The sequence below is a fragment of the Pelophylax lessonae genome (genome assembly GCF_965119305.1).
Source record: "Pelophylax lessonae genome assembly, chromosome: 1".
Lineage (NCBI taxonomy): Eukaryota > Metazoa > Chordata > Amphibia > Anura > Ranidae > Pelophylax > Pelophylax lessonae.
Window position 1 is genome coordinate 2,995,393 of NC_138768.1, and position 13,992 is coordinate 3,009,384.

The window sequence follows — 13,992 nt, forward strand, 5'->3', positions numbered from 1 at the left end:
TGAGTCCTGTACTTTGACCTCGGCTTGCCTCTGACCACTCTCTGCTGTCTTCCTGGTAACGCCTTACTGCCTGACTACGCTTCTCCTGCTCTTCGTCTATGACTCTGGCTTGGCTGCTGACTACATCCTAACTGTCCATCCAAGCTGACCCTGGTTTGCCATCTGACCATGTTCTTGATCCTAATGGGTACCTGCACCTAATGGGCACTAATTTACCCCTGACTGTGTGTCCTCGCAGCCTCTATGCCAAGCTTCCAAGGTCCAATTCCTGGGGGGCTTCCTTGGTTCTCTTCTGATGTACCTGCACTGCTGCTCACTGCTGTCAAGAAGCCATCACTGCCTGCTACCTGATTACCGACACCCGCGTTTCTTTGTGCCCTGTGCCCCTGTTCCACACTCAGGGGTACTCAGACCAGCGCTCGCAAGGGGAAGCCCACTCATCACTTCGTCCTCAAACCAAGGTACTGTAAGTGACAGTATTGCTCATTTTTTCAACTGCAGTTTTCTGGCTCTTTATCAAGAACCACCAATAAACACCATATCGAGAACGCAATACGTATATACACTATATTACCAAAAGTATTGGGACGACTCTCTATATACACTATATTACCAAAAGTATTGTGACGCCTCTCTATATACACTATATTACCAAAAGTATTGTGACGCCTCTCTATATACACTATATTACCAAAAGTATTGGGACGCCTCTCTATATACACTATATTACCAAAAGTATTGTGACGCCTCTCTATATACACTATATTACCAAAAGTATTGGGACGCCTCTCTATATACACTATATTACCAAAAGTATTGGGACGCCTCTCTATATACACTATATACACTATATTACCAAAAGTATTGGGACGCCGGCCTTTACACACTCATGAACTTTAATGGCATCCCAGTCTTAGTCCGTAGGGTTCAATATTGAGTTGGCCCACCCTCTGCAGCTATAACAGCTTCAACTCTTCTGGGGAGGCACTGATGGGCATTAATGAAGCAGTACTGATGAAGGCACTGATGGGCACTAATGAGGCAGTACTGATGGGCACTGATGGGCACTGATAGGCTACACTAATGGGCATTGATGAGGCGGCACTGATGGGCATTGATAGGCGGCACTGATGAGGCTGCAGTGATATGCGTCACTGATAGCACTGATAGATGGTACTGATGAGGCTGCACTGATAGGCTGCACTAATGAGGCAGTACTGATGGCCACTTATGAGGTGGCACTGATGGGCACTGATAAGCTGCATGGATGAGCACTGATGAGGCGGCACTGATGGGCACTGATAGGCTGCACTCATGAGGCTGCAGTGATATGCAGCACTGATAGACGGCTGATGAGGTGCACTGTTGGGCACGAATGAGGCAGTACTGATGGGCACTGATAGGCTGCACTGATGAGGCTGCAGTGATATGCAGCACTGATAGACGGCACTGATGAGGTGCACTGATGGGCACTGATAGGCAGCACTGATGGGCACTGATAGACGGAACTGATGAGGCTGCACTGAGAGGCAGCACTGATGGGCACTGATAGGCAGAAATGATGGGCACTGATACATAGCACTAATAGGCATCACTGATGGGCACTGACGGGCAGAACTGATGGGCACTGACAGGCTGCACTGACAGGCACTGATTGGCAGCACAGATGGGCAATGGTATAGCTGCACTGATGGGCACTGATTGGCAGCACTGATGGGCACTGTTAGAGCTGCACTGATATTAGGACACTGATGATCAGTGCCCTGATTGTCAATGTAGATGTCCCCTGTGTGGATTGCTGCTTCCTGGCTCTCCTGACAGCACTGTCAGTGTGAGGAGAGGACTGCCGATAACTGGCAAATCCTGTTTACACCGTGATCAGCTGTGATTGGGTAAAGCTGATCAGATGGTAAAGAGCCGCTGTTATTGGCTCTTTTCCCCGACAACAGATCCCTGCTGATGCACGCAGCAGGGGGTGCATGGGAAGCGCGATCACTATAGGACATCAATAGACGCCCTCCCGGAAATGTGAGACTGCGATGCAGCCGTCATTCGGCTGTAGTGTGGTCGGGAAATGGTTAATGCCCTGGCTCTGGCATGCTTTATGGGAGCGGGTAGTGCAGGGAAAGGTACCCCGTCTGTTAGGGACAGTAGTAGGGAAAGGTTTCTGAGGAGGAGGGAAAGTTGCCCCGTCTGTTAGGGACAGTAGTAGGGAAAGGTTTCTGAGGAGGAGGGAAAGTTACCCCGTCTGTTAGGGACAGTAGTAGGGAAAGGTTTCTGAGGAGGAGGGAAAGTTACCCCGTCTGTTAGGGACAGTAGTAGGGAAAGGTTTCTGAGGAGGAGGGAAAGTTACCCCGTCTGTTAGGGACAGTAGTAGGGTCACATCTCTTCTGGACATTTTCCTGATTGGGCATGGGACAGCCAGGCCTCATTCTGCCCCTCTCTACAGACGCCATCATTCTGGTTGGAACCGCTTTGGGCAGTCTTCCCACCGGGATTGTTATGAATTGCTGCATTGCTTCAATGCAAGTTTATTATTGCCCCGGACTGTGTGAATCATTGCCTTCGCCACGCTGCACTGCACCTACAGACTGACCCATTGGACAGGTTGGACATTGACCTTCAGAGCTGACTGAACTCTGAGTTGCAGCTCAAAAAATGACTGTGGATCCAAAAACATAGACTGACCCACATGACCTCCATCAATGGCTGACCTCTGGCATGCAGCTCCATGTTGGAGATCAGTAGACAATATGGACTAATGACAAGCAACACCGACTGACCAATGACGAGCAGCAGAGAATGGATAACAAGCTGCTTCTCAGGCTGACTAGACAAACAACATGTATGTACACTGGCGCAAGTGAAACAGAAGGAACCCAACGATTTCTACCATGAGAGAATATGTCAAATACACATGTACACATGAAAAAGTCCATATTCAAGTCCATATGTATGCAATAGTCCTTAGCACTGAAGGCTGCTCTGCTGCAAGTAAGAAGGGAACTTGAGGGAAGCTGTAAAGAAAAGACAGGCGCCACTCTAAGTGCAGTAGGAAGGTTTTAATAGAAACATGGCAATATACACCAATATACTCACAGACAAGTAAGTATGGAAGGCATCATATAGTTGTGTTAAAGGTCTGTCCATGGGAACAGTTTGTCAGAATGGCTCCGGCCGTCTCAGATGCTCGGATGGTTGTCGGCGCTTCCTGGTAGCTGGAACGCAGGGGTACTATCCGACGTCACTTTCCAAAAAGTTAGAGGCCTGAGGAAGGAGCGCATGCTCCGTAAACGTGTCGCCTCCTGCGTCATCACATCATCAAGTCACGAAGTGACGTCGGATAGTGCCCCTGCATTCCAGCTACCAGGAAGCGCCGACACCCATCGGCTGCAGCCGAGCATCTGAGACCGCCGGAGCCATTCTGACAAACTGTTCCCATGGACGGACATTTAACACAACTATATGATGCCTTCCATACTTACTCGTTTGTGAGTATATTGGTGCATATTGCCATGTTTTATTAAAACCTTCCTACGGCACTTAGAGTGGCGCCTGTCTTTTCTTTACAGCTTCTCAGGCTGACTACAGATCTGAAGCTTTGACTGCTAGTTGGAGGGAAAGGAATCCTACCCCCGATGTACCCAAGACACAGCTAAAGTGACCCACAAAAAGACTTGGACTCACTGGACGGAGACCTCCCCGGAGAGCTGGGAGTGGATGGAGGGGAGTTGGAACAGGACACAGATCGCTCATGCTGGCGGAAGATGTCCCGGGGGTGCAATGACCGTCCAGAAACCAGTGCTGCCGCCTCCTGGAAATGATACCGAGTGAATGAAGATCATTAATACAGCAATTAAACATTTGCAAAATTGTATGCCTAACATAGAGCAACAATTCCTTCACTAACTCATCCAAGCCAATGGAGAACCCCAACCACCCCCATCCTAGACACCTTGCAGGATTTCCTACCATGCACCCAGTGACTGTCTAAGATACATAACATAGATCTAGGCTCCCATTGGCTGGGATGTGAACACAACTGATGATAGGTAATGTAGAAGAAGACTCACCGCGGCCATCTCGATGGACTGACTGCGCCTAAATCTTCCTTTCATCTCCTCTTCAAACTCCTTCTGCTGCTGAGCCTGAAACATCCAAACCAGAAGAGCAAACCATCAACAGAAGATTTCAGCCTGCAGATAACCGGACCTGTCCAGGTCTATCAGAACTAGATCATGGAGGACAGCTTGTACCCGGCTGGAATAAAGACTTTACATTTCTGGTTGAGAACCTTTCAGAAGCATCCATTGTTGTAACTACTTTGGCTAAGACGTAGCAATGGTGTTCCACCAATCAATGATCAGAAGAGTAAGGAGGGCCGGGGACATGATGTTGTATAACCAGAAGTGGAGAAGTTACTGGAGATCACTATGAAGATTGTATGAACCTTGGGTGCTGCTCCAGCTTTTCACCTTAGCTCAGTTGGACCCATGAGACTTATGGGGTCATTCTCCTGCTCCACTAGACAGCCAACTGTCCTCTGCAGCTAATCATCATCATGTGGCTTTGGAATAATAAAAAGCTTGTGTAAGGCAAATTCCTTTACTCTCATGATTGGGGTACCCTGAGAATCTAACTGATTTCCCATTCTATTTCCCATCATGGGAACTGGTGTCTTTATTCAACCTTACCAACTATGTAACTATGTAACCATGTCACTGTTACCCCATTCCACACCTGAAGGAAGCTGCATTCCATTTTAGAGAATCATAGATTCCAAGCCAACAGAGGCCAGCTGTGTTTCCTGGAGACACTCCCCCGAGGAGCTCTTGACTATGAGCTACCTCTGTGTGTTTGGGTATACTCCCTGGAACATCTCCCAACAGATGAACTGGACTGTGAGCTCCATCAGCAGGGGCTTTCTGTATTTTCTAAAGATACTTCCCAGAGAAGCTCAGGACTATGAGCTCTGCCAGCGAGTTCCATTTCCTTGATATCCCTTCTCCTAGGAGTACTGGATTAGCAGCTACATCAGCATGGGCTGGCTGTATTTCTGCAAGACACTAAACTAAGGAAATCTGGACAATGAGCTCTGTCAGTGGAGATGTGAGGCCAGGACAAAGGTGTGGGGCTGGACTGTGGTGGTTCAGGCTTGGACAGAGGTGTGAGGCTGGACTATGGTGGTTCAGGTTTGGACAGATGTGCGAGACTGGACTGTGGTGGTTCAGGCTTGGACAGAGGTGCGAGACTGGACTGTGGTGGTTCAGGTTTGGACAGATGTGCGAGACTGGACTGTGGTGGTTCAGGCTTGGACAGAGGTGTGAGGCTGGTTTTCGAGGGTTCAGGCTTGGACAGATGTGCGAGACTGGACTGTGGTGGTTCAGGCTTGGACAGAGGTGTGAGGCTGGACTATGGTGGTTCAGGTTTGGACAGAGGTGCAAGACTGGACTGTGGTGGTTCAGGTTTGGACAGAGGTGCAAGGCTGAGTTAAGACAATTCATGCTTAGACATATGTGTGAGCCTCAGATGTGCTGGTTTAGGTCAGGACAGAGGTGTGAGGCTGGACTGTGTTGGCTAGGGCTTGGTCAGAGGTGTGAGGCTGAGCTGTGGTGGGTCAAGCTGGGACATGTGAGGTTGGTTTGTGGCAGCTCAGGCCAGGATGTGAGGTGAGGCTGGGCTGTGGTGGGCCAAGCTTGGTCAGAGGTGTGAGGCTGGGATGTGGCGGTTTAGGTCAGGACAGAGGTATTAGGTTGGGACAGATGTTTGGCTGGGTTGTGACATTTTAATACGGGACAGAGATGTGAGTTTGAGCTGCAGTAGTTCGGGACAGGAAAGAGGTGAAAGGTTGGGCTGTGCAGGGTTAGGCTTGGAGCATGGATTGAAGTGTGAGGCTGGTTTCTGGTGATTCGGGTCAGCACAGAGGTGTGAGCCTTCAGGCTGGCAGTTCAGGTCAGCACAGAGGTTTTAGGATGGATTGTAGGGGTTCAGTCCAGGACAGAGGTTTTAGGTTGGGTTGTGGGGGTTCAGTCCAGGACAGAGGTTTTAGGCTGGGTTGTAGGGGTTCAGTCCAGGACAGAGGTTTTAGGTTGGGTTGTGGGGGTTCAGTCCAGGACAGAGGTTTTAGGCTGGGTTGTAGGGGTTCAGTCCAGGACAGAGGTTTTAGGCTGGATTGTAGGGGTTCAGTCCAGGACAGGGGTTTTAGGCTGGATTGTAGGGGTTCAGTCCGGGACAGAGGTTTTAGGCTGGATTGTAGGGGTTCAGTCCAGGACAGAGGTTTTAGGTTGGGTTGTGGGGGTTCAGTCCAGGACAGAGGTTTTAGGCTGGGTTGTAGGGGTTCAGTCCAGGACAGAGGTTTTAGGTTGGGTTGTGGGGGTTCAGTCCAGGACAGAGGTTTTAGGCTGGGTTGTAGGGGTTCAGTCCAGGACAGAGGTTTTAGGCTGGGTTGTAGGGGTTCAGTCCAGGACAGAGGTTTTAGGCTGGATTGTAGGGGTTCAGTCCAGGACAGAGGTTTTAGGCTGGATTGTAGGGGTTCAGTCCAGGACAGAGGTTTTAGGTTGGGTTGTGGGGGTTCAGTCCAGGACAGAGGTTTTAGGTTGGGTTGTGGGGGTTCAGTCCAGGACAGGGGTTTTAGGCTGGATTGTAGGGGTTCAGTCCGGGACAGAGGTTTTAGGCTGGATTGTAGGGGTTCAGTCCAGGACAGAGGTTTTAGGTTGGGTTGTGGGGGTTCAGTCCAGGACAGAGGTTTTAGGCTGGGTTGTAGGGGTTCAGTCCAGGACAGAGGTTTTAGGTTGGGTTGTGGGGGTTCAGTCCAGGACAGAGGTTTTAGGCTGGGTTGTAGGGGTTCAGTCCAGGACAGAGGTTTTAGGCTGGGTTGTAGGGGTTCAGTCCAGGACAGAGGTTTTAGGCTGGATTGTAGGGGTTCAGTCCAGGACAGAGGTTTTAGGCTGGATTGTAGGGGTTCAGTCCAGGACAGAGGTTTTAGGTTTGGTTGTAGGGGTTCAGTCCAGGACAGAGGTTTTAGGCTGGATTGTAGGGGTTCAGTCCAGGACAGAGGTTTTAGGTTTGGTTGTAGGGGTTCAGTCCAGGACAGAGGTTTTAGGCTGGATTGTAGGGGTTCAGTCCAGGACAGGGGTTTTAGGCTGGATTGTAGGGGTTCAGTCCAGGACAGAGGTTTTAGGATGGATTGTAGGGGTTCAGTCCAGGACAGAGGTTTTAGGCTGGATTGTAGGGGTTCAGTCCAGGACAGAGGTTTTAGGCGGGATTGTAGGGGTTCAGTCCGGGATAGAGGTTTTAGGCTGGATTGTAGGGGTTCAGTCCAGGACAGAGGTATTTCAGACCAGGAGTGTCAGGTTGGGCTGTGGTGGTTCAGGTCAGGACTGGGGTGCCATGTTCTTTTACCAGACTCCGCTGTCTCCCACCTCCATGCATTGTGATAAATGGTGTACAGGGGTTTCCCCTTCTGGATAACAGATAGAACTGCTTCCCTGTATTGGGAATTCTAACCCCTATGGACTACTGCCTGTCACTCACCCATCGAGCCTTCTCCAGCCTCCTCTGCTCGGCCTCCAGTCTCGCCTGCTCCTTCCTGTACAGAGACAGTAATGAGGTTAGTAAATAGCCAGAGATAATACTTCAGTTCTAGAAGATCCAGAACTACCAGGGCTTTTTTTTTTTTCAGCGGGAACGCGGGGGAACGCAATTCCGGCCCCTCCAGCACCGCATGTATGTAATGGCAAGGAAAGCTGGAGGGTCTATGATACTGGCGCCGGAGGATCTATTGTAACTGGTATGGATTTATTTTTGCATGGGGGTCAATTATTGCTAGGGGGAGTTTTATGTTGCTGAGGGGGTCAATTGTTGCTGCCAGGGTTCTACCGTTGAGGGAGGGGGTCTATTGTTTCTTCCTGCTGGAAGATCTGTTGTTGCTGCTTGGGGTCTAATGTTGCTGGGGTGGCTCTATTGTTGCTGAGGTGGTATTCTGTAACAGGGCCATTGTTGCTGGGGGGGGGGGGGGGGTAATGTAATGTTGTGTATGGGGTCTATTGTTCCTAGCAGATCTATTATTGCTGGGGCAATCTATTGTTTCTGGGGTGTGGTCTTTTGTTGCTGGGGGGATCTATTATTGCTGGGGGAGATATACTGTTGCTTGGGTGTGGTCTATCATTGCTGGGGGAGATCTATTGTTGCTGGGTGAATCTGTTATTGCTGGGGGATCTAGTGTGGCTGGGGGGGTCTATGGTTGCTGTCTGCAGGGGTTCTGTTTTACTGCTTTTTTGTAATCATTAACAAATTTCATAGAAATTACTTAACACAACAAAATGATACTTGGTTCTGTATTCTCTAAAAGAGGCGATACTGGAAGGTGGGTAGGGGGTGGAACCAAAGGACGGTGCTCAGCGGTGGGTAGGGGGTGGAACCAAAGGACGGTGCTCAGAGGTGGGTAGGGGGAGGGGACAAGATGTGATTTAAAAGGGGGGGGGCGTTCCTGCACCTATTCTCTGTGCAAATAAAAGCCCTGAGCACTACAATGCATTATCCGGCACCTAGGACACTGCAGTGAATGGTTGGGTGGGCCAAAGAGGATTTGGGTTTAAGGAGATGAAAATAAAAAGTGTCTGAACATGAAATGTCATCATCACAAGGAAGCCGACAAATATCCATCTTCAATGGGACCAACAGTAAGATTTTAGTGACTGGGCACAGAGAGTAAGGACCTGAGCACCTACCAGGAGACCCAGGGGACCAGCACTAGAGTCATTCTCAGTAGCACCATCCATACAATGAACCCAAGTCATGTGATGGGAGGGGGAGCAGCGCTCTGTTCAGTCATGTCTGGTATCCGTACAATGTCCAGAGAAGAGAAAATGATGTCCTCACCTCCGCTCCTCCACCAGTCTGAGCCATGGGACCAGAAGAGGAGTCATGTCATGATATCAGTACAATGTCCTCAACTCTGCTCTCCACCAGTCTGAGCCATGGGACCAGAAGAGGAGTCATGTCATGATATCAGTACAATGTCCTCAACTCTGCTCTCCACCAGTCTGAGCCATGGGACCAGAAGAGGAGTCATGTCATGATATCAGTACAATGTCCTCAACTCTGCTCTCCACCAGTCTGAGCCATGGGACCAGAAGAGGAGACATATCATGATATCAGTACAATGTCCTCAACTCTGCTCTCCATCAGTCTGAGTCATGGGACCAGAAGAAGAGTCATGTCATGATATCAATACAATGTCCTCAACTCTGCTCCTCCAACAGTCTGAGTCATGGGACCAGAAGAGGAGTCATGTCATGATATCAGTACAATGTCCTCAACTCTGCTCCTCCACCAGTCTGAGTCATGGGACCAGAAGAGGAGTCATGTCATGATATCAGTACAATGTCCTCAACTCTGCTCCTCCACCAGTCTGAGTCATGGGACCAGAAGAGGAGACATATCATGATATCAGAACAATGTCCTCACCTCCACTACTCCACCAGTCTGAGCTATGGGACCAGATCAGGAGTCATGTTTGGTATCAGTACAATGTCCAGAGAAGACAATATGATGTCCTCACCTCTGCTCCTCCACCGGTCTGAGCCATGGGACCAAAGGAGTCATGTCATGATATCCGTACAATGTCCTCACCTCCACTCCTCTACCAGTCTGAGCCATGAGACAAGAAGAGGAGTCGGTACAATGTCCAGAGAAGACAATATAACATCCTCACCAATATGATGTCCTCACCTTTGCTTCTCCACCAATCTGGCTCATGGGACCAGAGAAGGAGCAGTGCTCTGTTCAGTCATGTCTGGTATCAGTACAATGCTCAGAGAAGACGCTACAATGTCCTCACCTTTGTTCATCCACCATCCTTTCTTTCTCCTGGATCCGGCGCTCCCTATCCTCTTCTTCCACTCTCTCTCTCTCTATCCTTGCTTTCTCCATCGAAATTCGCTCCTCCTGTAACCGCAGACGTTCCTGCTCTTTCCGCCTCTCCTCCTCTCTCTGTAGAGAAAATAGTCAGGTTACCATAGGGCAGGAGGGCATTGATGAGAGTGGGCCCAGGGTCCTCCGATTATTAATATCTGGCCTCCCGATCTCAGGGAAGGTTGGTAATCATGGGGTATCATGTGATTCTAGAACTGTTCATATATCTATAGCAATCCTTCTACACCTTACCAGGATGGTCACTCTACGCCCGTCCCTAAACCTCACCTCATTCCTCTGCCAGAACGAGTCCCTCATGCTGAACTTCATCTCTATGGCTGGGTTGGTTTTTGTGTAATTCGTCCCCTAAGAAAGAAGAGGAAAAAAATAGGACTTAGCTATGGTGTATGGTCCAATATATTTCACCTAATTACAGTGCCTCACCGAGGACCCCCTGTCCTGGTACATAGCAGTGTCAGTTTAATGAAGGATACAATGGGGTTACTCACCACCACATCGTGAGATCCGGGAAGTCGGGGTCTGCTGAAGGATCGGGTGGGCTGGGGGACTTTGTTGAGGGCCTGTGTCAGAGCTTCCTGTGATATGTCCTCTACCCGGTGGGCACGGAGCATGACGCTGGCCTCCTGGATGAGACAACACGGGAACATGGGTTACCATCAGGATATGGGGAACAATAACAGTGGTTGTGATCTTTAGGGCTGGAATAGTCACCGTACTGCTGTTCCAGAGCATTATATGAAAGAACGCATCCCCGGCATCAATTTGTCATGCATGCTCCTCCCTGTTGAGTACTTAAGCTGTGCAATCTATCGATCAGTTGCTTGCTGCAACTGCACTAAAGTGATCAGCAGATAGCACAGCTAAAGTCTGCAGCACCCTATCACCAGCAGGGGGAGCACCAAACTCGATCCTACTAGGAAGCAATAGACTCAGTGATGATGCGGTTTGTGCTCCAGGGAACTGGTCTGCTTCAGAAAAAGCCTGCATCTACCTATAGAGAAGGAGTGGTGGTGCCCCCTACTGGGGTTTGTGAGGGAATGAAGATGATGGAACCTCTTCTATGTCAGTATGTCACTTCCTGTCTGTATACATCACACACACACGCGCCACCGACACCTCCACCTACCTTGAAGAATCTGCGGATGGCGGGAAGGTGCTGGATGCTGACCTCTTTTCGCGAAGCGTCCACATTTTCACCGACCTGCCATGAGAAAAAAAGGTAAGATTGGGGAGGACAGGGTGATAGTCACCAGGTCCCACCAGGGCACAGAACGCAGGTCAAGGCTATGCATTGGATGTTTTATTTAAACATTTCATTAGCATGTTGATGGGGGGGGGGGGGGGCAAATGTAAACTGCTTAAACTTTAGCAATGTGTTCCCTAAAACTGCCCCCGCTCCCTGCCATTTGGGTGACAAATATTCGCCTACCAACCATCCAAAGGTCCCTCATTAAATGTAGTGTGTTTGTAGCTGGGCTGTAGTCAGCCTGAGCTCTGTTCTCCATTCTCTGAGCTCTGTTCTCCCTTCTCTGAGCTCTGTTCTCCATTCTCTGAGCTCTGTTCTCCCTTCTCTGAGCTCTGTTCTCCCTTCTCTGAGCTCTGTTCTCCATTCTCTGAGCTCTGTTCTCCCTTCCCTGAGCTCTGTTCTCCATTCTCTGAGCTCTGTTCTCCATTCCCTGAGCTCTGTTCTCCATTCCCTGAGCTCTGTTCTCCATTCTCTGAGCTCTGTTCTCCCTTCTCTGAGCTCTGTTCTCCCTTCTCTGAGCTCTGTTCTCCCTTCTCTGAGCTCTGTTCTCCCTTCTCTGAGCTCTGTTCTTTCTTCTCTGAGCTCTGTTCTCCCTTCTCTGAGCTCTGTTCTCCCTTCTCTGAGCTCTGTTCTCCCTTCTCTGAGCTCTGTTCTCCCTTCTCTGAGCTCTGTTCTCCCTTCTCTGAGCTCTGTTCTCCCTTCTCTGAGCTCTGTTCTTTCTTCTCTGAGCTCTGTTCTCCCTTCTCTGAGCTCTGTTCTCCCTTCTCTGAGCTCTGTTCTCCCTTCTCTGAGCTCTGTTCTCCCTTCTCTGAGCTCTGTTCTCCCTTCTCTGAGCTCTGTTCTCCCTTCTCTGAGCTCTGTTCTCCCTTCCCTGAGCTCTGTTCTCCCTTCTCTGAGCTCTGTTCTCCCTTCTCTGAGCTCTGTTCTCCCTTCTCTGAGCTCTGTTCTCCATTCCCTGAGCTCTGTTCTCCCTTCTCTGAGCTCTGTTCTCCATTCCCTGAGCTCTGTTCTCCTTTCTCTGAGCTCTGTTCTCCCTTCACTGAGCTCTGTTCTCCCTTCCCCGAGCTCTGTTCTCCCTTCCCCGAGCTCTGTTCTCCATTCTCTGAGCTCTATTCTCCCTTCTCTGAGCTCTGTTCTCCATTCTCTGAGCTCTGTTCTCCCTTCTCTGAGCTCTGTTCTCCATTCTCTGAGCTCTGTTCTCCCTTCCCTGAGCTCTGTTCTCCATTCTCTGAGCTCTGTTCTCCCTTCACTGAGCTCTGTTCTCCCTTCTCTGAGCTCTGTTCTCCCTTCTCTGAGCTCTGTTCTCCATTCTCTGAGCTCTGTTCTCCCTTCTCTGAGCTCTGTTCTCCATTCTCTGAGCTCTGTTCTCACTTCCCTGAGCTCTGTTCTCCATTCTCTGAGCTCTGTTCTCCCTTCACTGAGCTCTGTTCTCCATTCTCTGAGCTCTGTTCTCCCTTCACTGAGCTTTGTTCTCCCTTCTCTGAGCTCTGTTCTCCCTTCTCTGAGCTCTGTTCTCCCTTCCCCGAGCTCTGTTCTCCATTCTCTGAGCTCTGTTCTCCCTTCTCTGAGCTCTGTTCTCCCTTCTCTGAGCTCTGTTCTCCATTCTCTGAGCTCTGTTCTCCCTTCTCTGAGCTCTGTTCTCCATTCTCTGAGCTCTGTTCTCCCTTCCCTGAGCTCTGTTCTCCCTTCTCTGAGCTCTGTTCTCCATTCTCTGAGCTCTGTTCCCCCTTCACTGAGCTCTGTTCTCCCTTCCCCGAGCTCTGTTCTCCATTCTCTGAGCTCTGTTCTGCCTTCTCTGAGCTCTGTTCTCCCTTCTCTGAGCTCTGTTCTCCATTCTCTGAGCTCTGTTCTCCCTTCTCTGAGCTCTGTTCTCCATTCTCTGAGCTCTGTTCTCCCTTCTCTGAGCTCTGTTCTCCATTCTCTGAGCTCTGTTCTCACTTCCCTGAGCTCTGTTCTCCATTCTCTGAGCTCTGTTCTCCCTTCACTGAGCTCTGTTCTCCATTCTCTGAGCTCTGTTCTCCCTTCACTGAGCTTTGTTCTCCCTTCTCTGAGCTCTGTTCTCCCTTCTCTGAGCTCTGTTCTCCCTTCCCCGAGCTCTGTTCTCCATTCTCTGAGCTCTATTCTCCCTTCTCTGAGCTCTGTTCTCCATTCTCTGAGCTCTGTTCTCCCTTCTCTGAGCTCTGTTCTCCCTTCTCTGAGCTCTGTTCTCCATTCTCTGAGCTCTGTTCTCCATTCACTGAGCTCTGTTCTCCATTCTCTGAGCTCTGTTCTCCCTTCCCCGAGCTCTGTTCTCCATTCTCTGAGCTCTATTCTCCCTTCTCTGAGCTCTGTTCTCCATTCTCTGAGCTCTGTTCTCCCTTCACTGAGCTCTGTTCTCCATTCTCTGAGCTCTGTTCTCCCTTCACTGAGCTTTGTTCTCCCTTCTCTGAGCTCTGTTCTCCCTTCTCTGAGCTCTGTTCTCCCTTCCCCGAGCTCTGTTCTCCATTCTCTGAGCTCTATTCTCCCTTCTCTGAGCTCTGTTCTCCATTCTCTGAGCTCTGTTCTCCCTTCACTGAGCTCTGTTCTCCATTCTCTGAGCTCTGTTCTCCCTTCACTGAGCTTTGTTCTCCCTTCTCTGAGCTCTGTTCTCCCTTCTCTGAGCTCTGTTCTCCCTTCCCCGAGCTCTGTTCTCCATTCTCTGAGCTCTATTCTCCCTTCTCTGAGCTCTGTTCTCCATTCTCTGAGCTCTGTTCTCCCTTCTCTGAGCTCTGTTCTCCATTCTCTGAGCTCTGTTCTCCCTTCCCTGAGCTCTGTTCTCCCTTCTCTGAGCT

The 13,992-nt window shown here is 49.9% G+C and overlaps 1 protein-coding gene across 2 annotated transcripts in view; it reads right to left on the reverse strand.

Moving 5' to 3' along the window:
* LOC309560348 (uncharacterized protein) overlaps positions 1-13,992 on the reverse strand; it is an 88,903-nt gene that overhangs the window by 14,301 nt on the left and 60,610 nt on the right. For both annotated transcript variants that reach the window (XM_082263973.1, XM_082263972.1), the window contains exons 4-10: positions 11,063-11,137; positions 10,425-10,559; positions 10,204-10,281; positions 9,842-9,993; positions 7,534-7,588; positions 4,074-4,148; positions 3,688-3,814 (exon numbers count right to left, since the gene is read on the reverse strand). In XM_082263973.1, coding sequence (XP_082120099.1) covers positions 3,688-3,814; positions 4,074-4,148; positions 7,534-7,588; positions 9,842-9,993; positions 10,204-10,281; positions 10,425-10,559; positions 11,063-11,137 — 697 coding nt within the window. The remainder of the gene's footprint in view (positions 1-3,687; positions 3,815-4,073; positions 4,149-7,533; positions 7,589-9,841; positions 9,994-10,203; positions 10,282-10,424; positions 10,560-11,062; positions 11,138-13,992) is intronic.